Below are 24800 nucleotides of genomic sequence, written 5' to 3'. Positions count from 1 at the left end.
CTCACGATTTAGAGTTTTTTTTTTTTTTTTTTTTTTTTTACTATAGTAGAGTTCGTTCATTGCTATAATTAAATAAAAAAACAATTTTTTTTTAATTGAAATGCAGGAGTGGCATTATGACTTAAAACGAACAGAAATTATTCCGTATGTAAAAGGGACTGTCCCCTCTTTAACGCCTCGCTCTTTACGCTAAAGTTTGACTCTGCTTTACAACTTCATTTTTTAAAACAATAAAAACTTTAGCGTTACGAGCGAGGGGCTGTGCAGGGGACAGCCCTCTCCATATACTGAATCATTTCTGATCGTTTTAACTTATAATGTTGCTCCTTACTCTCAGTTAAAAAAACTTATTTTTTTATTTAATTTGTAAACGCTTTTAAATTAACGCAACTTTGATTTTTGCTCACAGTACATGAATAATTAAAATGAAACTTGTATACTAATTTTACTTTTTTGGCTAAATGGCTTTCTCGAAATTTTGTTCTGACGTAACTTACGAATTAACTTACGTAACCAACTTGTATATTCGTATATTTTTATTACGTATATTAGGGAGTTCGCCCCCTAGTCAATACCTCGCTTTTTACGCTAAAGTTCAAATTTTGTTCCAATTTTTTAAGAATGCCCTCTGAATCACAAAGGCCGTTAACTAGAATAAATAGCTCTGATGAAAGTACAAAAAAAAACTTTAGTGTAAAGACCGAGGAAATGACTACGGGGCGAACCCAATCATATGCGTAATGATTTTTGTTCGTTTTAAGTTTTGATGTTGCTGCTTACTTTCAATTGAAAAAACGTTTTTTATTTAATTTCTGATTTTTTAAAAATAATGCTGGGAAATTCGGCGCCCCTTCATTACAGTTTCCCTTTCCCCATGAAAACTTCCTCCATGGAAAAATACTCCTACGTTACCCCCGACCCCACCCCCAACTACCAGAAAAAATCCCCCCTAAAAACTTCCGTATACCTCCCAATAACCAATACTATATGTAAACAGTGGGCAAAGTTCATAACTTGCAGCCCTTTCCCCCAGGAACTGTGGGGGATTAAGTCATCCTCAAAGACATATTTATTAGATTTTCGACAATGCTGAACAAAATGGTTATCTAAAAATTTTGATTGGGCGACTTTGGGTAAAACATGAGCGTGGGAGGGGGCCAAGGTGCCCTTCAGTTTTTTGGTCACTTAAAAGGGCACTAGAACTTTTAACTTCCGTTCGAATAAGCCCTCTCACGATATTCTAGGACTACTGGATCGATCCGATCACCCCTGGGGAAAACATAGAAAAAAAAAACAAACAAACACGCATCCGTGATCTTTCTTCTGGCCAAAATACAAAACTGCACATTTCTGCAGATATGAGCTTGAAAAATCTCCAGTAGGGTTTTCTATGATATTGAATCTGATTGTTTGGTTTTCATCAAGATTATATCACTTTTAGGGGGTGTTTTCCCTTTTTTTGAAAAGAAGGCAAATTTTTTCAGGCTTGTAACTTTTGATGGGTAAGACTCAACTTGATGAAACCTATATATTTAAAATCAGCATAAAAGTTATATTCTTTTGATGCATATACTGGTATCAAAATTCCGTTTTTTAGAGTTTCGGTTGCTATTGAGCCGGATCGCTCCTTACTTACAGTTCGTTACCACGAACTGTTTGAAATTGAGAGTTCGTTCTTTAATACAATTGTTTTTTACAAATCAACTAAAAAAACAAATTTTTTCAACTAAAAGTAAGGAACAAGATTAAAACTTGAAAAGAACAGAAATTACTCCGTATATGAGGGAGACTGCCCCCACGTCAACCCCTCGCTCTCCACGCTATGGAGAGCAATTTGACTGTTTCACCCAATTCTCGAAGAACAACTGCTGAAACACAAGGGGCGTTAAATTAGAATAAGAAGCTTTTTTGGTACTTGTTAACAATCCAGAACACGTTCAAGAATTACGCTGTGTAAGATCTGACAATACCGGTTTGCCTTTCCGGAATCGGTTATAATTTGCTTATTTTGAGTGAGAAAAACTGCAATGTAGTTACATTTTAATTAAATAATTAACATATACAGGTGGTTAGGAATTAGGTTTGGCTAGATATTTAATATAATGCGTTCTGCGTGGCCTGCTTTCCATATTTCTTTGTCGTAGTTTCCATAATTTTGTTTCTAAAGTATTATATTATCATCATATTTTGGTATATTTCCTTATGATTAACCTAACTACACTTCTTGAGTGTGTTCTGAATTGCTAACAAGTGCCGCCTTTTTATAGCACTAAAAGGCTTTAGAGTAACCAGGGAGGGTTTTAAGAGGGGATAGCCTTCTTATACACCTTAGTGATTTCTGTTCGTTTCAAGTTTTAACATTGATCCTAAATTCTAGTTGAAAAAAATATTATTTTTTTATTAAATACGATCAAAGGCCCATTTAGTTCGCTCCTTGCCGTCAAAATGGCAAATTTGGTCTGAGATGTAATCCTATAAGTAAAATCCTTCTATTTTTGTTTCGTTTCAATCTAGCAGCAATATCTATGACTGAGCTCCCTTTTATCAAAATATGCTTCGACATCCTTTTTAGCTCAAGCAAAATATAAAAAAAATGTAGTCAATTAAACGAGGGTGTTCATTTTCCTTTCATTTCTGATTTTCTTTTCGCAAAATGTAGCCCTTTTTTTCTGATGGCGAACATGAGAATTATAAAATTGCCTCCATGGTTGAATATTGACATAAAGACAGCAAAATCCGTCAGCCTACAAAGCCAATCGAAAACACATCATATTGACAAGGATTAAGAGGTCATTCCTTGGCTACTTAAGAAGGACCCTAGAAATTTTAATTGGTACTTATTTAGTAGCCGGTAAACACGCGAGACAGCCACTCGAGAAAAGCAAAGATCAAATAGGCATTACCCGGTAATTCCTATGAGATGCTGAATAAACAAGGTATTTCTCACTCCGGGAACTATATTTAGGCTAAACTTGAGTTTTTTTGGGTTTAGGGAGAAAAAAGGTACCTAAGTTAGGTTAAGTTTTTAATATATGCTATGCTTTACCCCAACCCCCTAATGTGCAAATATATAGCCGAAATGTGTTTCTAAACTATTATATTTTTTTTATCATACTTTGTTTTATTTCATTAGCATTAAACAAACTTCACTTCTCGCGTGTTTACCGGCTACTAAATAAGTACCTTTCAATTTCGGTTTGAATGAAATTAAAATTCCCCCTTCCATCACAAACAACTAACTTAAGGTCAAGGCTAAGATCTACAGAGGGAAACAAGTTTAAAAATGTGATTTCCATTGAAATCAGAGCTGACACTCTGCTACTCTATGATTGGCTATTTTGAATGAGAAAAGGCAGGATCAAATAGTTCTAGGTAGTGAACTGTAAGTAAGGAGCAACTCGACGAAATATTAACTCAAGATCCAATTAAAAGAAATAATGATAATAATTAGTACATCAAATGAATTGGCTTTTTATGCTGATTCCAAATATATAGAATTTATTAAGTTTAATGTCGCCCATCAAAAGCTACGAGCCTGAGAAAATTTCCCTGATTTTAGACAAATGGGAGAATTCCCACAAAAAGTCAAGAAATCTTAATAGAAGTCACACCAACAGGTCCAGCGTATCAGATAACCCTATTACAGAGGTTTCTAGCTCCTATCTACAATTTTTTTTTTTTTTAGGACCGTTACCAGTGGCCCTAGAAAATCGGTAGAGGACTCATTCAAAGGGAATTAAAAGTTTCAGTAACCTTTTTAAGTGACCAAAAATATTGTAGGGCAACTAAACCCCTCCCCCCTCTTCCAAGCACATTTTTTCCCAAAAAATCCGATCAAAATTTTGAGATAGCCATTTGGTTAAGAAAAGGGCTATTTTGTTCCATTTTGTTCGGGAAAGGGCTGTAAGTGTAACTTATGAAATTTGCCCACTATTTACATATAGTAGGCTATTTATTATCGGGTAATATATGGATTTTTTTTGGGGGGGGGGGGATTTTCCATGGACAGAATTTTTCATGGAGAGGAGAGTTCCTTGAGGGGGGGGGGGGATTTTGCAGGAGAAATTTTACACGGGAGGAATTTTTCAGAATTCATATAAAAAAATAACTCAAAAGAAAGGTAATTTCCTAAATTTAGTGAAGGGATAAATGCTCCCCCTCACCCAAATAGACGCTCCAATTATAAATTTTTATCTTATTTTTTTTTTTTATTAACAAACTGCTTTGTTCAGAGTGCAATTTTACATTCGCTGTTTTCTCGATAGTAGCTTTTCCATGTTACTTCATTTAATTTGAGGCTTTTTCAAGCTTCGAACTAATAACACATACTTTACAACGCGACCAAAAAGCTAGAAGAAAAACCACTATTCTCAAAATTAGCTTCTGTTTCGAAAAGAAAGAATTACTAATTTGGAAGTAAAAATGCGCAAAAAATAAAGTTGAATGGGAGTAGCGATAGCTATTGGTAAAAAAAAAGTCCCCTGGAATGCTTAAAGGTCCCCATTTCAGCTAATGAACTTCAGAGTGAAGAGCAAAAACCACAAATAAAATCATAATAGCCTAAAATCAAAATGCTGCAAGTATTATTTATTTTTCATTTATAAAAAATGCCAACCTAAATTTAAAAAAAAGCGAAAAAAATTCTCTTTAAAGAAAAAAGAGAAAAAACCTTTGACGAGCAATTTTTTAAAACATTACTAAATATTTCAAACCTCAAAACCGTTATCACATTAAACAAAAAAAGATGGAAGAATAATTACTATTCTAAAGCATAAATTATATTCCAGAAAATAATTCCACCATTTGAGGATTAAAATGCCTAAAATACAATAATAGAATGGAGTAATTTCTTGGGAGCTCCCAAAATTACCTGAACCTAAACATGACGAGGAATTAACACATTAGTTGAACGTTCCCATGAAATTTACGAGTCTATTATCCCTTCCTGATAGTACATCGTTTAATAATAGGATAACTTCCTCAAAAGATGAACAATGAAAATGAAAATTTCGTTCTGTCCATAAAAAACAATAGGTGAGTGTCTGCTGGCTTCCAACCTGATCTAAATACCGGTTTTTTCTTCAAAATTTCAAAATTACTAAACAGTACAAAAGAAAGGAGAAACATTGGACATTTAACATTTTGAAATTGCCCTAAGCAACTCACTACTCGCCTTAATAAGAAAAATAGTACAAATTATCGCATTAAGCAGAAAAACGAGGGGGGAAATAATATTTTCAATATTAACTTTTGTCCGGAGAAGTTTTCCATCATTCAAACTGGAAACAATAACGAAAGCAATTCAACTCGTCAAAGCGGAAAAAAGGCAGTAAAGCAGTAACACACTGCAAAGCGTCAGCTTGCAGAACTAATAATCTCGGCAAATTTCCATGATCACTCTTTAATAACTACGGCATATTAGAAAACTTGACGGCAGAGCGTCAGCTGGCATTTCTTATAAATCGGGGCCCACATTCAGGGAAAAACCTTAGAAGGAACAGTATTTCGCTTCAGTTCTATTCTAAGCGTGAAGGAATGCTACCTTACTATGCAGGGATAGCATCCATTGATAATTGTTCATCTTGTAATTATCCTAGCTCGACAACGCTCAGAAAACAGTGTTTTGAACTCGAACCAACTAGGTATTGCTATAGCAGTAATGAAAAGAATAACGTTAAAACTGATTTGAGATCAAAATCATCGCAAGAATCAAAGTAAGCTACATTTTCATTAATTAAGGTGGATTAGGGGTTCCAAGCTTCAAAGGGTAATAGCGAAAGTGGTCATTTCTTGCTTATGCTCTGCTAAGCATATAGATTTGGGAGTTTACTGGAAGGGGGAAGGGGGCCAGATTCTTTGGAAAAGAAAAAAAAACGGTGAATCATTCGCAAGTTGTAAGAGGATGTGGAAACAATCTCATAAATCATGATATATCGGGATCGCCTCTCAGACCCAGATTAGATACCCAGTACTACTACTAAAATAAACTCTTAACATTGATTAATCATCAGAGAACAAAACACTGGCGAATACTTCTCTTTCAAGTCAGCCAGTTCAAAACTTCTGCTTTGGCCATCTCACAAGAAATCCGCGTTAAACATCAAATCTAGTGTCTTCTGCCTCGCTTACCACCTTACCCACTAAATAGTACAACTATCCTATATACATAGTATTCAAACGTCCGCTGATTCGCAAGCAGAGTCCTGTCTCAACTGCAAGGCGAGACTATCCTTTCTAGAAAAGAGGATAGTCTCAGTAGCGAGGCCTAAGTAAAGAGCGATGTTGGCACAATGTATAATTTTTTTTTTTTTTTTTTTTGGTTTTAGACCAGGGCCTTTCGTATAGAAAAAGTTGTCGTAGAACCTTCAAAAAGGGTTCATTCGACTGAAAATCGAGAGGGCTAGTGCCATTTTTAATAGTCGAAAGTTATTGGAGGGCAAATAGCTCTTCCCCACGCCTATCATTTCCCAAAACGTTTCCTATAAAAATTTTGAGATACCAGTTTTGTTCAGTGTAGTTGAAAGGTCCGGAAATTATGTATTTTAGGATGTCAACCTCCCCCCTCCCATAGCCCTCAATGCAAGGGTTGTTAGTTATGCCCTGGGGGCATATAAAGTTTTTTTTTTTGGAAAGCTTGGTTACATAAACATTGGAGGGGGCTCATCAGATTGGTAATCCGAAGTTCTAGTGCCCTTTTTAAGAGTCAAAGTGATCGGAGAGTTGCTGCTCCCTCCCCCAGACACACGTCGGGTTTTCCCGAAATGTATCTAATAAAATTTTTTAGATAGCCATTTTATTCAAAATAGTCCAAATATCATAAAACAAGGCTTTTGGGGTTAAAACAAACCCCCACGGGATTCAAGGCTTTTATGGAATAGATGGCTGTATAAGCTTTAGAGGAGGCTCATTTGGTTAAAAATTGGAAGTTCTTGTTCCCCTTTAAGATTCAAAAGTGATGGAGGGCAACTAGACCCCCTCCCCCCAACTACTCCTCTTTTCATCAAACGCGCCTGATTGAAGTTGAGAGATAACGATTTTGTTCAAAATAGTCCAAAGAACATATAACAATACCTCTAGGGTTGAGATAACCCCCCCCCCCGTGCCCAAGGGGTTGGATTGTAGGTTATGCCCTGGAGGAATATAGGTTTTTATGGAATAGGTGTTCGTATAAACTTTAGATGGGGCTCATTTGATTTGAAATCGGAAGTTATGCCCTTTTTAAGAGTCAAAAGTGATTGAGAGCAATAAGCCCCCCCTCCCCGCGCGCTCATCATTTCGCCAAACACATCCAATCAAAATTTGGAGATAGTAATTTTGTTCATCGTAGTTGAAGGGTCCGGAAATTATGTCTTTGAGGAAGACACCCCCCCCCCCTAATTTTTTAAGGGCAAGGGTTGTACGTTATGTCCTGAGGGCGTGTAAGGGTTTTATGGAAAGTGCGGTAGTTTATAATTTAGAGGGGGCTCATTGGATTGGTAATCATAAGTTGTAGTGCCCTTTTTAAGAGTCAAACTGATCAGAAGACAGCTACCCCCCAACACGTCTTTTTTTCCTGAAAAGCATCCAATAGAAATTTTGAGACAGTCTTTCTTATTCAAGATAATCCAAAGATACAAAGCACCATACAAAACAGTACGCCTCAAAACTCATATACCTTCCCAAGGCCAGAACATAATTTGCACTTTACTGAAAAAAAAAATAAAATTTTAAACGTTTTCACTTTTATAACTTTAATGAAACAAATATTATTAAGATTTTAAGGAATAAATATGAGCATATTTATATTAAACTGACAAGGCACATTCATTTGTATTCTTTTTCAGTAAAGTGCAAATTATGTTCTGGCTTTGGGAAGTCAAAGGGGTTGTGAGCCCTACTCATGTTAAGTTCTACTCGGTTTGAGCTTAACTCGGTTATTTATTGTAATTTCTGTTCGTTTTTGAGTTTCAATTATTTATTGATGATTTGTGATAGTTTTACGCTTGATAGATCATTTGATTCTATTTTTGCTCATTTTTGGTTTAATGGAGTTCTTTACTTTTCTTTGACTTATTTTGTGGAAAAAGTTTTATAAATTAATTTTCAAGAAAAAAATCACGGCTTCAACAGTAGGTGCATCCTAGCAAACAACAAACCTAGACCCAATAGTAACCAAACTTTTAAAAATATATCTTCAAAGAAAATATTTGGTGCGAAAAAATTGGCAATTCATACTAATTTGAAAACAATAACTACTATTCAAGTTCAACATATAAAAAAATTGTAACTATAAAAACAAATTTTGACCATTTGGAAAAAAGCCTGTAACCCATTGAAAAGAGCGAAAAAATCGCAATAAGAATTACAGCATTGGAATTACTATAGCATGGTCCCGCGTTGAGATATTCGCCTTCAAAGCGTGCTCATTTAACAAATCACATACGCGTAGTTTAATACATCAGATACTACCACTATGTGGTGGTATTAGCGGAGAGTCAAAGGGGTAGTGACCATTCCCCTGACTTGGGCGCAGTTTAATTTCGTGCAGTTTGCACTCACATTTATATCAATATATCGAACCTGAAAACAAGTGCAGAGATTGCTTTAAATTGCTATTTACATGAATCTACATAATTAAGCAAAATAAAAGCTTTTATACCATTTCCTGACATCGAAAACCTCAATAGGATATTAACTAGTCGAAATTAATTTCTGTTTCCAGTGATTTAAAAAGGACAATCTAGTGGTGAAAGTAAAGGGTTAGCTTCACAAATGAGAGTAACCCCTCTCTTTTTTTTGGGAGGAACGAAAACCCATGTTCACATAAAAAAAAATGTAAACTATAGGTGAGGTATTGCTCCTCCCCAGCTCCCATTCGTAACATTCAAGGGTCCACTCGCGCTTTACTAGAAACTTACTCCAATACGACAGACACTTAATTGGTCCTAACAAAGACTTTATAGATTTTTAAAAGCAAGAGTATTTTCTTGATCTCGACGAAAATATCAAAAATTTAGTGTCTCTGAAAAAAAAGGAAAATCGCTGCATCATTAAGGATTTTCATGGCATATGGGATACTCTCTTCTTAAAGCCTGTCTAAAGATCTCTAAAATCTAAAATCTAACGAACTGACACCCGGACATAGAAGATTCCCTGCCCAAGAAGGACCCCGGCAAAGGGTAGTTTCTTCGTCTGTTCTGTTTAACGACAATGACGTTCAGACCAGTGAAGATTCTCCATCTTCTTGCATTCTAGCGTCTTCTTGCGTCCACTCTTTCGTTTTAAATGCCAATGATATCCTTAACGTCAGTCAAACTATTTATCAACTTTCTGAAATTTTCAAAGCTGGCACGACGAATGCCTGAAGCTTTGACTCGGTTTTAGCGCTGGGAGGTGGCACTTCTTTGCTGTTAAATTACGTGAAAGTGACCCAATCCCATCATTCTCTGTGAACCTTTGTCCCTCTCTTGTTCATTCAAAAGAAAGTATCACTTATCTGGACCTTTCCACCGGCTCAACTCTTTCTCACACCCATCAACGCCTGATAAGCCACATCTTACGCGGAATCACTACTGGATTATTATGCTTCAATGGCTGCTGCAAAATTGTTCTTCAACCTATATCTTCTTGCGTATCTTTTCAATTCGTTAGCTCTTCCCTACATTTAATATACTGCCCTGTTTTGGGGAATTTTTACTACGTAAAATATAAAAAATTGGCTTATGTTTCTTGAGGCTTGCTACATAACTGCTTCTGTTCCTTCTATGGCCATGAAATTCAAGAATCGCTCAGAGCTTCAGTTTAGCCTCAAGGAAGCTATAACCTCATTAAATGAGTCATAATATGAAAGATTCCCACCTTTTTTGGTGCCCTCTATTAGTGCGCTGTGTGCAGTAGACTGTGTGCAGTTGCACACAGTCTGTATGCAAACTGCTGTGTGCAGTTTGTAAATGATGTAAATATAGAGTGCTATTATTTATTTTTTCAAGTGCAGTGTCTATTTATTTGTTATGAAGTCAGTGTGTTTTGTTTTTTTTATTCTTATCTTTTTAATGGGTGGAATATTATCTGTATAGCAAGGACTGTATATGTGGGGTACAAATGTATATTTAATCTTTAGACAGGGCAAGTCTGTAGTTTCTTCAATAACAGTACCAAAAAGGGATATTTTTCGATAAAAATACTCCAAAAAAGGTATTTTTCAATAAAATAGAAAACTCAAAAAATTTATTTTTCAAAATCTAGGCTGGGCGAAAAATCTAGCGGGGGGAAAGGTACCATGTCTTCCCATATCCCAATCGATGCCACTGGAACTAGCAGGCAACTGCAACATCGCAGAGAAAAAAATTTAAAAGCTCAATTTGAAGCTCTTGATCCAATCAGAGATATACTGGTAAAAATAGTTTTAGATAAATATAAAAAAAATTGTGCATCAATCTGTAAGGATACTTAAAGGCTACCTATGAAATATGGTCTTGACACCAGGTTCTCTCTTTATTGTCATTTTTTGTTCGACAAAGTCAATACTTTTGACTTTTTGTTCGAATTTTGCTGTGCGTTAAACGCAACTGTACTGTGGATTTTTTTCAGTACATTTAATTTTTTTATTTATTTAGTTGGTATTTAAATTGTTTTGCAACACATAAAACTATTAGAGCCATCAAAAGCATCCAATATTCCCCCCCTCCTACCATTTGAATGATTAGCTATTATTTATTTCCTCAGTAAAAAAAAGGCTCCGAAACAAAGTGAAGTTAGTAAATGCCAGGGCATGAACACATAAAAAATTGTATCTACAATAGAATAGATAGAATTATATTTTGGAGGTTTTACAACTCGTTTTTGTGGACGAGATGGGTTTTTTCTAATAGGCCTATATGCAGCAGCCCACGAGGTTTTTGTAGAAAAATTAATTGAATTCAAGGCGTAACAAAAATCCAAACCCTGTAAGTTGCTTAAATTTGTTGAAAATAAATTGTTCTTCGAAAATAAATCTTTCATTTGTCATTAACTTGATTTCCACTGAGGTTAAGAAAAGTTAACTCCCGTCAAGAGTAGGTATTCTCATTGAATTTTTTTTTTCAATATTCTTTTTCATGGGTTCTTTCGTAAGTTTTTGAACTTCAAATGTTGCATTATTTGGACTGCTGATAAAACACAATAGAAATGAAGGAGCATTGTAAGGAAATTGAATAAAAAACAAGTTTTTTTTTCACTGAAAGTAAGGAGCAACATTAAAATTTAAAACGAACAGAAATTATTCCGTATATGAAAGGGGCTGTCCCCTCCTCAACACCTCATTCTTTACGCCAGAGTTTTTTATTGTTTTGAAAATAGAGTTGGGACAAAGAGTCAAATTTTAGCGTAAAGAGCGAGGTGTTGAGGAGGGGACAGCTACTTTCATATACGGAATAATTTCTGTTCGTTTTAAATTTTAATGTTGCTCCTTACTTTCAGTTAAAAAAACTTGTTTTTTTTTATTTAATTTCTGAACTTTTTTGAATTAATGCAGGGTTTAATTTTGTCTCACCGTACATGAATAATTAAAACAAAATTTGCATATTAATTTTACTTTTTTTGGTTAAATGGCTTTCTCGAAAGTTCTTTAATTTTATTTACGAACGGTTTTATTAGTAATAAATATACGTAACTTACGAATAAACTTCCGTAACGAACTTCGATATTCATATATTTTTAATACGTATATTATGGGGTTCTCCCCCTAGTCAACACCTCGCTCTTTACGCTAAAGTTCGAATTTTGTTCTAATTCTTTAAAAATGACCCCTTCAAAGGCTGTTAATTAGAATAAATAGCTCTTATGAAAGTACTAAAAAAAACTTTAGCGTAAAGAGCGAGGTATTGACTAGGGGGCGAACCCAATCCTATACATAATAATTTCTGTTCGTTTTAAGTTTTGATGTTGCTCCTTACTTTCAGTTGAAAAACGTGTTTTTTTTTATTTAATTTCTGATCGTTTTTTTTAAATAGTACTGGGAAATCCGCGCCCCCTTCATAGCAATGTCCCTTCTCCCATGGAAAGATCCTCCCACGTAACCCCCGACACACCCACCACCCCCCACTCCCAGAAAAAATCCCCCTGAAAACGTCTGCATGCTTCCGAATAACCAATACTATATGTAAACATTGGGCAAAGTTCATAACTTGCAGCCCTTCCCCAGGGGACTGTGGGGGATTAAGGCATCCTCAAAGACATGGTCAATGTATTTTTCAACCATGCTGAACAAAATGTCTATCTCAAAATTTTGATCGGGTGACTTTGGGGAAAAAAATGAGCGTGGGAGGGGGCCTAGTTGCCCTCCATTTTTTGGTCACTTAAAAAGAGCACTAGAACTTTTAATTTCCGTTTAAATGAGCCCTCCTGCGATATTCTAGGACCACCGGGTCGATACGATCACCCCTGGGGAAAAAAATTAAATAAATAAACAAGCATCCGTGATCTTTCTTCTAGCAAAAAATACAAAATTTCACATTTTTGCAGATAGGAGCTTGAAACCTCTTCAATAGGGTTCTCGATACGCTGAATCTGATGATGTGATTTATTAAGATTCTATGACTTTTAGGGGGTGTATCTACCTTTTTTCGAAAATCAGGCAAATTTTCTCAGGCACGTAACTTTTGATGGGTAGGACTAAACTTGATGGAACTTATATATTTGAAATCAGCATAAAAATCTGATTCTTTTGATATATCTATTGGTATCAAAACTCTGTTTTTTTTTAAAGTTTCGGTTACTATTGAGCCGGGTCGCTCCTTACTTACAGTTCGTTAGCCTACCTGAACTGTTTGATGACGAATTATGGCTGCTCAATGTGATTTCAATTCCACTAAATAAGTGTGATGGTAATAAACTAAAATCCTAAAATTTGTTAATAGGTAGAAATACCTTCATTAAAATATAATGACTTAATTTTTATAGAGATCAACAATCGAAGGAGGAGGAGAGCAGATACGCAGTAGCCTAGGTCACAAAGCGAAGTCTCAATTGTCTTCTTTTTCCCAAGGCAGGGGGGGGGGAATCACCTCTCCGGGTCCCCTCCCTTACCAGTATCTATGTAAAGGTTAGCTCTTTACTCATCATAAACAGTATGATAACCTACAGCATTGGTATGTCAAGCGAAGTCCCCGATATGTAGTTTGGCCCCAGCGGTCAGGCAAAGTGAGAGAAGGACAAGTTTATCAAAAACTATATATATATAAAAAAAATCCTATCATAGAAAAATTTAATGAAAAATCCTACAAACCTTAACGTTTCGGGAGAGGGAGACAGGGCGTGTAAAGCTCCCAGCCCATAAAATCAGTTCATATGCCCGGCTAGACTCAACAGAAAAGAAGCATAGATTATTTTCAACAGAGAAAAACAATATGGTTAAAAAGATAAATATATGACGAAGTTCAAATAGAAAGATACATTGATAAAACTATCTAAAATGAAAAAATCCTTTAATTTCAACTAATATTCAGACAGGAGCTTACTCTGGGTGGGCCCAAATTGCAGTGGGTGGGATCAAACATTAAAACAAACTAGTTTATTTTATAATGTTTGAGATTTTAGGGGAAGGCTGGACTCTCCTCCCCTTATACAATTACATACTCAGAACCTTAAGAATTCAATACTTCTCCGATCTTATAAATATATAAAAACGGGATGTCATTCGTTTCAAGAGTGCCTTTATATGTGCTATACACCATGTTCATAAAAATCAGATCAAAGGGGTAAATAATGTCTTTTCCCCAATTCCCCCTCCAAAAAAAATTGTTTACAGTTTTTATTTAGTGAATCAGATCAGCGACAGAAATGCTCTACTTACAAAAAATGGGGCAAATCTTGAAATGGGTCATTTTTTTCACCCATGTAGGTCATTATTTCTTCGAAGATGAAAATGTGTCCTTTTGACCCGAAGTATGGCCTGTTGATAACCCTATACGTAGTAACAGAAGATCATGCTTAGCCCTCCTGCAAGGCAATCAACAGCCGTATTTTAGCCGTAGAAGAGTGTTTAATCTTTGAAGATTTGGTCCTCCACTTAAACTGACAAAGCTTAATAAAGGCGTTTAAAATACACCCATTTTAGATCTTTCGGGTAAGAGATTGTTATTGTTTCCCTTCCCCTAATTTTTTTGTATAGGAAACGGTGAATTACTGCTTATTACACATGAATTGATTTCACAGAGCCCCAATTTTAATTTCCGACCTGTGATTTAGCCCCCCCCCCTCTTTTGCCATTAAATAAAATCAGATATTAGCTCATAAAACCACTTCTTTGAAGATCAGCGAACATCATCAAGGGAATGTAATTTTAGCTCCGCATTTCTTTATATTGTTAGAAAATTGTCATATTTGCTTTTCAATGTAGCAGTAGAAAACAGATATTCCAAAAACAGTTTTTTATCTTAATACAGGTTATTTTTTCAACTTTTAAAGTCTTGATTGTGGGACACTCATGGATTTCGGTGCTATTCCGTGGATTTTTGCTGGAATTTGTGGATTTCTAATGTGAACTGTGAAACGCCGTTAACAGCAAAATCGTGAGCTGTTTGGATAAAACACGTCCAAAAATGAGTAGCAACTAAGAGCTAATGTCTCTTGGCATCTTAAATTATAACCGTTAACCCTTCTACAACGGAGCAAATACTTGGAGCAGACTCCTGGTCACTGTATAACACACAGGATGGTAGATTGGAGGAGTTAAAAAGGAGATTAAACCAACAGGCAAGCTACTCGGGAGTTTCCCTCGCCTAAGATTGGTCAGAACGGTCCTTTCCCTAGGATTTGAAAAATCGTGACAAATTCCGAACAAGGAAGTGTTGATTAAAAAAAAAAAAAAAAAAAAAAAAAAAAAAAAAAAAATTAGTTTGCCCACTCTGTTCAAAGATCCAAATACCTACAAACATGGAAATTTGGTCCCTTAAAAAAATAAATATACATTTACGTCTTGTTCACTTCTTCTTAAACTGGAGCACCGCATAAATGGAACATGACCACACAGAAATTCTAATCGAGGAGAGGGAGTTCCGGGGTCGTGTCTCTCTAAGAATTTCTCGTTGTTTATGATTTTTCTGTCATAAATTGTATTTTCTTTTGATTGGTATGATATCCTTCTCCGTCAAAATTTCGGGCCACAGAAACAAGCTCTTGTGTACTTGCCTAGTCCATCAAGGCCGTATCCGGGGGGAGGGGTTGACCCCCTTCCTCAAAATATTTGTCCGACTCAAACAAATTTTGATGCGTTTTCGAATTTTTTTTGTACCCCCACCCCCGAAAAAAAAATCCTGGATACATTCTTGTAGTCCATATACAAAAATAAATATCAACAACAAATATGACAACTTGCTAACAATATAAAGAAATACAGAGCAAAATTACATTCTCTTGATGATGCTCGCTGATCTTCAAAAAGGTGTTTTTATGAACTAACTTCTGCTTTTATTTAATCATAAGAGATGTGGGGGGGGGCTAAAGGACAGGTCGAAAATTAAAAATCGGGTACTGTGAAATCAACCTTTGTGTAATAAGCAGTAACTCATCATTTTCTATGCAAGAAAAAAATTTCAGGGGAGGGCAATATAAATGCTCTTATATCTGAGTTAAAAGCACCTAGAGAATCAAAAAAATTTATTATTCTAGCACCTACGACAGGTCAAGGTCTCTCCCTGCTTATCTTTCAACAGTTTATTGTAATGAGCAGCAAGTAAGGAGCGATTCGGCCCAATAGTAACCAAAACTCTATGACAATAATTTTGATAGCAATTAATTAATCAAAAGAATCAAAAGGCTTTTTATGCTGATTCCAAAAATATAAAAATTCATTAATGTTACCCTTAAAAATTTATGATCCCCAGACAATTTTGCAAGTTTTCGAAAAAGGGGTAAAATACCCACAAAACACAATCGAGCTTAATAAAAATTGCACCATCTCATTCAACATATCAGAAAACCTTACTGTACAGGTTTCAAACTCCTATCTTAGAAATTATAGATTTTTTTCAGTAGAAAGACCATGGATTTTTGTATTGTTTTTCCCTCAGGGGTGAACATATCGAACTAATGGTCCTAGAAGATCTGGAGAAGGCTCACTCAAACACAGTAAAAGTTCAAGTGCCCTTTTTAAGAGACCAAAAAGATTGGAGAGCAACTAGCTCTCCTCCCACGCCCCGTTCTTCCCAAATGACATCCGATCAAAATTTTGAGATTGGCGCTTGGGTCAACATAGTAGAAAGGTCCAGTAACTATTCCTCCAGGAATCATAGATAATTTCGGAGATCACACTGCCTTTCCATGAGGGATAAATAAAAGTTCAAATAAGGATAAAATCCTTTTAATAGACAGCGATAACTTTCACAAACAGTGATAAATTTAACAAAAATACATGATATTTCGGTCACATATGCAGTGACCGTCATAAGTAGTAAAGCTTTACAACTTTACTTTAAAACTTTTACTACTGATGACGGTCACGGCATATGTGACCGAATATCTAGTATTTTGGTGAAATTTTTCACTGTTTGTGAAAGTTATCACTATCTATTAAAAGGATTTTATCCCTATTTGAACTTTTATTTACCTCCAGGAATCATAAGACCCCCCAGAGGCCCAGGGGTAAGGGTTGTAAGCTAAACAATTCGCCAATTGTTTATATACATTATTTGTTATTGAGAAATATACTGAATTTTTTCGGCGGGAATTTTCGATGCTATCCAGGATTTTGAAAAGGTAGGGAGGCGGGAGGTCGGTGCCTAGATGTTTGTGTCGAAAGAGTCGTGTAAATGTAAGTACAATCTTAAAAAAAAACTATTCCCAGTCCAGGGGGCGAGAGCAACCTCCCTGATTTGCAACTAAAGTAAATATATACATGATTCCATTTCCATCACTAACTTAGAGACTAAGTGAACACACTACTCGATGCTTTCCTTCATGGTCTTTCTAAATATAATAACCGTTTCACTCACAAATGCATTCATCAACATCCCCCCCCCCCTTCATGGCCTCATCTACAGTCCTAGCTAATGTATTTATCTGTTGTTTTGCATTTGGCAATGTTTCGTTTTCTTTGTGAACGAGTTCCTTTAGCCATCAAAATCATCAGACCTATGCTGTATCTGATTGTAAAAGAATTTTAGACCTGTTCGATATCAAATATTACTTTTAAATAATTTATGAATACAGAGAACAGTCCAAATAAAAATTATAGCGTGACTGATAAAAACAATTTGGATATTATACAGTAATAATTTTATTGCTCAAGTGTTTTTAGTCTTCTACGAACCCACATCTAGGGGCAATATATGATACAATCAGGAGAGGTGAGGGTGCATTTTCTACTGTAACAATTATTACAAACACACAATTGTCACAAACCCTGTCAGTAATAGAATCATGTGTATATCTACTGCAACTGATGTTATCCCATGGTGGGAGCATTAGGCGTATTAGATTATGTCGCAGCAGTATGATATGCGGGAAGGTAGAGACTACAACTTTGGAGATATTTTCGTCACTGCATAGCAATATATCTTCCTAAACTGTAAATTTTTAATTTTGCAATTCTTTAAAAAAGTTTCGGAGTTTTTGGAGACTTTAATTTTTCAATTCTTCTTAGCCAAAATTTAGGAGACAATGCTCCTGAACTTTCTTCAATCCTCATCTTTCCTCTTGGTAGAAAAATCATTCCTCTCCCTTCTCCCATTATCAATGGGCATTGAGGGAAAATCCACTTACCAATAGCAAAATCACATTGCATGAAAAATTACGTCAAAAAAACACCTTTCTACTCTTACAATAAACTGATACTCTTACGATAACTTCAACTGATGCCACAGAAATAAAATCTTATGTGTCTATCACATCTGGATGGTTACGCGAAAAATTTACATAATAAACAAAAATAATAGCCAAGTGATGGGACACTTCCTATATCTTCCCAAAAAGTAGCGATAAATACATAGCTTTTAAAAAATTTTGAATTGAATGGACATTTCAGGTTATTTATTCGATGCCATTTTCCTTTTGAGGGGCAAAAGTGCTGTCCTGGTGCCCCAAAATGGACACAAACTGCACCTAGTTGTGGCAGGATATTTTGCGACTTAAAAGAGCAGCAGATTTAAAGATTAGCTTCCGAAACAGCCCTTCGTCATCCCTTTATGACCTTCCATTAGCCCACTAGCAATGGCGTAAAAAAGGAGACATGACTACCACCGCTGCTAAGATGCAATTTTCCACCGTTTTAAGATAGGGAATTGTAATAATATGGTAAAAGATTGTCGGTAATAGCGACTTCAATGCCATGCTCTCCACTTCGTTTTGCTATCATTTCCAAGGTGTTCTTCCAAGTTTTATTTCGTGATTATAAATTGCTATTCAGTTGAACCTTATTTACCATTTTCAAATCAGAGCCGTTTGAAAACTTTTTCATAATTAACAGTGTTCTTGAAAACCGGGTTTTCTCGGTTACCATTTACCGTAGTCAGATCTTTACTAGCTTATTGCTTCTGTTATCCCAAAGATTGACTTTCGACCTGGTGCAAATCAAGTCCCATACCCTTTCCTGCATGTTTATGTCAAAATATATGCGATGGTACAATTCCTCTCGTAATAATTTCCCTGATCCAATTTAATTAGTTTTTCATACTTTAAAGCTTCAAATTCCCTTTCTAAGTAGGACAAAAACACTGTTGTAAACATATAGCCATTATTATTCTAAAACATCAAAGGTAAGAAATATAAAATCAAATACGATAACTGTCAGAGTTCAAATAAAAAACACAAATTACTCTTCACTGGCCTTCTTTCTCACAAACATTCTTTTCACTGTCATCTCTTTCTGTACACAGCACTGAAACTCTAGAGTATTTGGCAGGGCCTTCTCCACCACTATATCAACCTCACCTTGCTTCTCTTTTTCTAAGAAAATCATTGAAGTACCAACAACTCCCTGAAGCTCACATTCATGGATTCGACTACCAACTTGAAGTAAAGGTTTCCCCGTTTCAAAGCCAACCATATTGATTTGGATATCTTCTGATTCAAGAACTGCTTCTTTGACTGTATCAGTTAGCTTCAAAATAACAAGCTCCTCTTCGTATTCATATTCCTCTGATTGGCTCGCACAAATTTCTTCATTTTTAACATTCATTTCTACAAAAAATAAATGTATATGAGTTAGTTATTCTATCAATTTGTTTTGTTAAATCATCTACCCTAACTGGTGACAGAACTAGTGCTGGCCCACAATTGTAGAATCGCTCTAAGAAAATGCATTTGCAACGGAGACTTTGTAGGAAGCTATCAAGACACTGATTAAGCCTAAATCAAAGGGAGTAAGCCAGTGTCTTAAGAAATCACAAACGTCAACTAGAGTTTTCAGTATCTTTTTCGTGATTCCCATTTTTTTTTAGAAATTCAGATAAGTCAGTTAATTAGTGTATTAAATTAGCAAAATTAATGTATTAATGCACTGATTTTGCTTTATTACACTAACTAAACTAATTTTACATTATTAATACACTGAAAAAATGGCAAGAAACGCCAAACGCTAGATAGACTAAGTGCTTCTATGTCTAAACCAGCAGCAATGGCCTACTGGTGAATCTAAAACTGATGAAAATTGTACCATCGAGATAGTTGCGCATCTTTATTTACGCAACTGAAACACCAGCAGAATTTAATTGAACTTGGAATTTGATCCACAAATGGAAACAAGTCCCTCCTCCCCCCCCCCCAAAAAAAAAAAAATATAAATACCCTTTAAATAGCATTGCAGGAAATAAATTGCTCAAAATATGTGATTTTAAGAAAACTATTTGCGCTTTTTCAGGAGTCTTCCGTCGTCCACGATTTTGTATATTCATACATTTTTTTTAAAGTTTGTTTCGTTTGCTGTCGCTTTTTTTACAAGGGTGTAATTTGAATGTTTTGGATAAATTACACAAAAACAAAGAAAACTGAAGTTGGGTCTTCAAATCGAAAATGGCTTATAGAAGCAACATGCGCATAATTGCATTTAAAGGGGATGGGGACAATTAAGAAAGCGGAAGATTGGGAGAAATATAGAAAGTATGGGAGATCAGAGAAAAATTGCAAAAACCTTGAGATTTCACAAGAGGGTAACTTCAAATTTCAACTTCATATTTGCTTTATTTCAGCAGCAGCTTATTACAGTTAGAGAAGCAAGCCGATGTTTCATTTCTTTAATAAATAGAAAGATTTAAATTTTGAAAGGCAAAGTTTATCGAAACCATAACACGAATACAAAACTTTAAATATAATGGACTTATGGATCCCAAATATAAAGGATCCCTTTCTCTAAATTAATATTTTATTACTATAATAACAAATATATTATACCTTCCATTCTTGGGAGACATCTGACAGTTTATAGGCGGCTACGGAATTCCTATGATGTTTTAAAATCACTTTTCTATGAATAGGCAGCAGAGCAGCAAAGCACACGTGGCACTTTGACGGTAAATAACACTAGTCCAGTTTTTGTTAAGAAAAAAATTGCTCAATGTTTTTTTTTGCACCCCTCGGCATTGTGCGCCCCTAGTCTCGAGCCTACTGGGTCTTTTCGTAAATCCTGGCCTACTTGGTGAGACTTCATTTTAAATATAATTTTATAAATTCAATAAAATACATTGAAGAAAGCTCGATGAGCAATATGCAGTTTTTAATATGCAGTTCATGGAAAGAAATAGCATTCCTTCATCGAAAAATAAAATAGCCCTCTTAGTCTACATTTCCTATATTTTCCTCCCCTACATTTCTATGAATCGACATCTCCACATATGAGGGGTACACGTGACGACAACAATATTTGATCTAATTGTCACGTTAGTCGGTAAGGGCTAATATTACAAGACAATATCAAAACATCTACATGAACAAGATTTAAAATATAGACATTTTAAGGTGATAAAATATAATATGAAGAGCGTAATAAGGCAACTAAAATTATTTTCATTTAGGGGGGAGGGGGCTTTGGATTACTATCCAAGGGATAATTTATCAGAAATTGTCACATATAAGAAGCGGTATAATTTTTTTTTTTGGGGGGGGGGGGGCAAACGAATTTTTTTCCCCTGCTGTTTTTCAGAAATATCTTTTTTAGCATTTTCATGAGAAAATGATTTTTGTGTGTGTGTGTTTTCATTGAAAAGATTGCCGGAAAAAACATCCAATATATTTCCATGAATCAAAGCCTCTGAACATGAGAGGTACACATGACGACCATGATATTGAATCCTAATTGTCATGTTAGTCTGTACAGGCTTTAGCTAGAGTAAACAACAAGGCCACTGCGCCGCCCCTGCAGTAATCATAGTGTTGGATACGGTCAAGCCGTGCTCAGCACTATGTTACGGGAGAGGTGGGATTTTACAATGAAAACGTCTGTTGTAACGACTTATTACCAAAACAATAACATTTTAATGACATTTTTTACGCAAAAAAAGGGGGGGGGTGTGTAAATCCTTGCACCTCACTTTTCCTGGCATTAAATCGATAGACAACAGGTTGTTTTATTTACAATTTCTCTCTTTCGCTTGCAAGAATGACATCATTGCCGACACTAGCCCCTAAAAAATATATCACTATCATTTTTTAATCTGATGAACAGCAGTACTTATTTTTAGGCCAACTCAGTCTCATACTGCAGCAAATCAGAGAAAAACCCGAAAGAGGATAGCTAGTTTGGCACAAAGAAGAGCAGCCAACGTCCGTGAAAGACGACGCATGTTCAATCTGAACGATGCTTTTGACAAACTAAGACGAAAGGTAGAAACTTTCTATTCAAATTATTTTTCGATTGTTGAATATAGGATTTCAACTTGCTGATTTTCGTTTTCTTCTGTTTAACAAACAGCACTCAAATCAAAGGGGCACTTAGTGTCTACCCTTGGGAATATGCCAAATATTTGTTTTAGGGGGTCATGGCTCAAATCCCTAAATATTGAATCTTCATGCCATATTTCTATGAAGAATGTTTGTCAGCCAAACACTGAGGGGAGTTCCCCCTCTCCCATCTAGTGTGCAGATATGATATAGAATTAAGGTTCTAAACCTTTTACAGATTTTCAATGAGCCTTATTCGACATCAGCTAAGGTCTTATGTCATCGCAAAATGGATTCTGGCAACCTTGAAACTTCATTTAATAATAAGACACGAAGCGGGATTGCCACTCGAATAAACTTAACAGTGCTAGTAAGTTCCACCAAAAAGTACTAGGCCTACTTATTCCTTACTAATAAAACACTACTGTTTCGTACAACACACGTACGTCGTTATTTCAATGATATTGTTTTGGTTTGTCATAAAGCAAAAGGATTCTTTTTTTTACCCCATATTTGAAATAGCCACCATATTTTCCACCTGTGTGTACAATCTGGTCAAGGTTTCCGGTGCCAAGTCCACATAAAGTGACAATGGTTGGGCTAGAGGCTTAAATAATGTTCCCTGGACTTGCTTCGGCAACGAAAGTTATTTTTGCAACGAATAGCATCAATCCAGCCCCGGATACATTTTCGGATTCTTCATGATTTCGACCCAATCAGTAGAGGATGGAAACATCAAAGAGGAAGGCCCATGTTCTGGTCGAATGACAGTCTCTGGAAATTCCTGAACCAGGCTGGAATCCCGCAGTCAGTTGGAGAGGCCCTTTCTGCTGACCACCCCACGTCGATAAGGCTGAAGACACCCTTAACGCCACCCCGGCACGAAGATTAATTGAGTATTTGGGATAGGGTTCTCTTGTTCACCTTTGCTGTATTGTCGTGTAACGGCCGATTACCGTCAAGCATTGCTTGGGAATGGCCAGCTGAAGCGATTTACAATTATTCAATTCCTCAACACAGTACCTAGCCAGTTGAAAACAGTTCTCTTCAGGATTCCGATTGGAAAAAAAAGCGGAAAGGACCCTACAAATTTTTTACATAGTTTTATTTTAGGTAAAGAATTAGGGATGTTAATCTAGTCCATATTACATCGAAGATCCTTCAATATTGAAATAACTCTGAATAGAATCACAGAAAAAAAAAATTAGAAGCCATGACCAAGACACTTTATTCAAGTGATTAACCTTCCGTTTCTTGGCATGATCAGCTCAGCAGAAATACACAAAATTTCTGTAATTTCGTGTTTCACCTACATTATATCGGAAATCATCCTGGCTGTTCGAGGCGTCCGAAATAACTTTATTGTTGAAAATTGATGTTCGGCAGAAGCGCTGGTGCAAGGCAAAGACATACTGCCGCTCACGAATGTGGGCAGATCAAGGAAAGCAGGATTCTTGATGTCATACTTGAGGTTAGAAACTGAGTTCCAGAACTGTGGAGCCGGTTTCTTTCACTCAGTTCTTTCGTCTGAGAAATCCGGTGCAAAGACTGAAAAAATAGCCAAAAGCCAGTCTTTGTAATAATTCCTCACCAATTGTCGCAATCCTTCTGAAAAGTTTGTCAATTTTTACTTCTGTGGTCTTGAATTTCAGATTCCAACGGTTCACAATTGGCAGAACGTAATTGAGAAAGACAGCAGAGCTATACTTTGAGATCATTCAGATCTGCAGAAAGTTACACAGCCATTTGATCCCGACTTTCAACCAAATGGAGAGTAAAAGACAGTTTCAGGGCAGTTCATTCTTCGACCAGTCTCTGGGTGACCGCCGCAAATGCCAACCAGTAAGTAGCGAACGGGCATAGAAATGCATGCTCAGCTATTTCACAAAACTTCTGAAACTCCTTGAATTCAGGGACACGTTTGAATTCCGCAAAAAACATTGAATTCTGACAAATTTATTCCATTTCTTCACAGGGGGGGGGGGGCTGTCCTAAAAAGCATACCAAATACACCCGATATTTACAGAAACGAGATTTGCAGAAATGACATTTGGTAAATTAATTTTCGAATTATTTGTGTTAACATGTTGTTGATTTTTCCCTCTTGGTGGTAACCCTGCGTGAGAATGAACAAATGGTGTTTAGTGTTTTGCATTTTACCCTTCTATGTGTTAGCATTAAGGAGAATTATTATAGAAACATTAGTAAACTTGCCAAATCTTTTTTAAAGAGACGACCACAATTCCCGTGTTCACGCCTTTGTTCAAGGCATTGCATTTCTCTGCGGTCAAATTCTGGCTAGAACTTTTCGTTTATTTAAAAGTTAAAAATTTACCTTTTCAATAGCTGAATCCTATCTCCCCTAAATGGCTTATCCCCTCCCACCGAATCAAATCTATGAATACTCGCTTATTTATCATATTTTAAATTTGAAAAACTGTAACCATTACAAAATTTCAAGTTTAAACCCAGGAGAGTGCAATACATTGCTTAAATATTTCAGGTTCCAACATTCGCATATGAAAAAAGATTGTCGAGGATCGAAACATTAAGACTGGCAATTACATATATCAAATTCATGTCAGAATTGCTCAATGGAGAGCCGTTGGCTTCAATGACTAAAGACGAGCCGATCTTCCAAACCAAAGTCTTCCAACAGTCCCATTCAACAGAGACAATCTTCACGTTTCCCTGGACCCAGGTCAAGGAGCCCTGGTGTTAATGGGGAAAATGATCAAATGATCCCTAGTCGTTTTTGTACCACAATTGCTTTTAAGTATTCTATTTCAGTTTATGATGTTCAAGATTGCCCAAAATAAAGTTTTGAATTACTTTCAAAGTCTTGGACTAAAATCGAAAGGTATAATTCTTATTCCTGTATACTGTTAACGAGAATCTCACAAATTCTTCTGCTTGTCAATGTACAAGCCATTTGAATTCGACTTTGGGATATTTTCAAATTTTTTTCAGCA

At 35.9% G+C, this 24800-nt stretch overlaps 2 protein-coding genes across 5 annotated transcripts in view; one reads left to right on the top strand and one right to left on the bottom strand.

Annotated features, from left to right (window-relative positions):
• LOC148951081 (transmembrane ascorbate-dependent reductase CYB561) overlaps positions 1-24800 on the bottom strand; it is a 105351-nt gene that overhangs the window by 59030 nt on the left and 21521 nt on the right. The gene's annotated exons all lie outside the window — the stretch shown is intronic.
• LOC148951082 (protein Fer3-like) lies at positions 5510-24661 on the top strand. Of its 2 annotated transcripts, none has more exons than XM_089090127.1 (3): positions 5510-5714; positions 21630-21771; positions 24332-24661. In XM_089090127.1, exons 1-3 carry the CDS (start codon positions 5536-5538, stop codon positions 24548-24550), a joined length of 540 nt encoding a protein of 179 aa, XP_088946253.1. In that variant the 5' UTR covers positions 5510-5535; the 3' UTR covers positions 24551-24661. The 2 variants fall into 2 exon arrangements, with proteins under 2 accessions (XP_088946253.1, XP_088946254.1); XM_089090128.1 differs by having other exon boundaries at positions 5511-5642.

This window comes from Artemia sp. Qi Xiang Cuo, chromosome 6 (assembly GCF_049724085.1).
Source record: "Artemia sp. Qi Xiang Cuo chromosome 6, ASM4972408v1, whole genome shotgun sequence".
Taxonomy (NCBI): domain Eukaryota; kingdom Metazoa; phylum Arthropoda; class Branchiopoda; order Anostraca; family Artemiidae; genus Artemia; species Artemia sp. Qi Xiang Cuo.
This window is presented reverse-complemented; position numbering and strand designations above follow the sequence as displayed.

Coding starts and splice junctions, on each gene's coding strand:
- LOC148951082 (XM_089090127.1), top strand. CDS start 5,536: ATGCTACCTTACTATGCAGGGATAGCATCCATTGATAATTGTTCATCT. Junction 5,715..21,629: donor AAATCATCGCAAGAATCAAA/GTAAGCTACATT, acceptor ACTTATTTTTAG/GCCAACTCAGTCTCATACTG. Junction 21,772..24,331: donor TTGACAAACTAAGACGAAAG/GTAGAAACTTTC, acceptor TAAATATTTCAG/GTTCCAACATTCGCATATGA.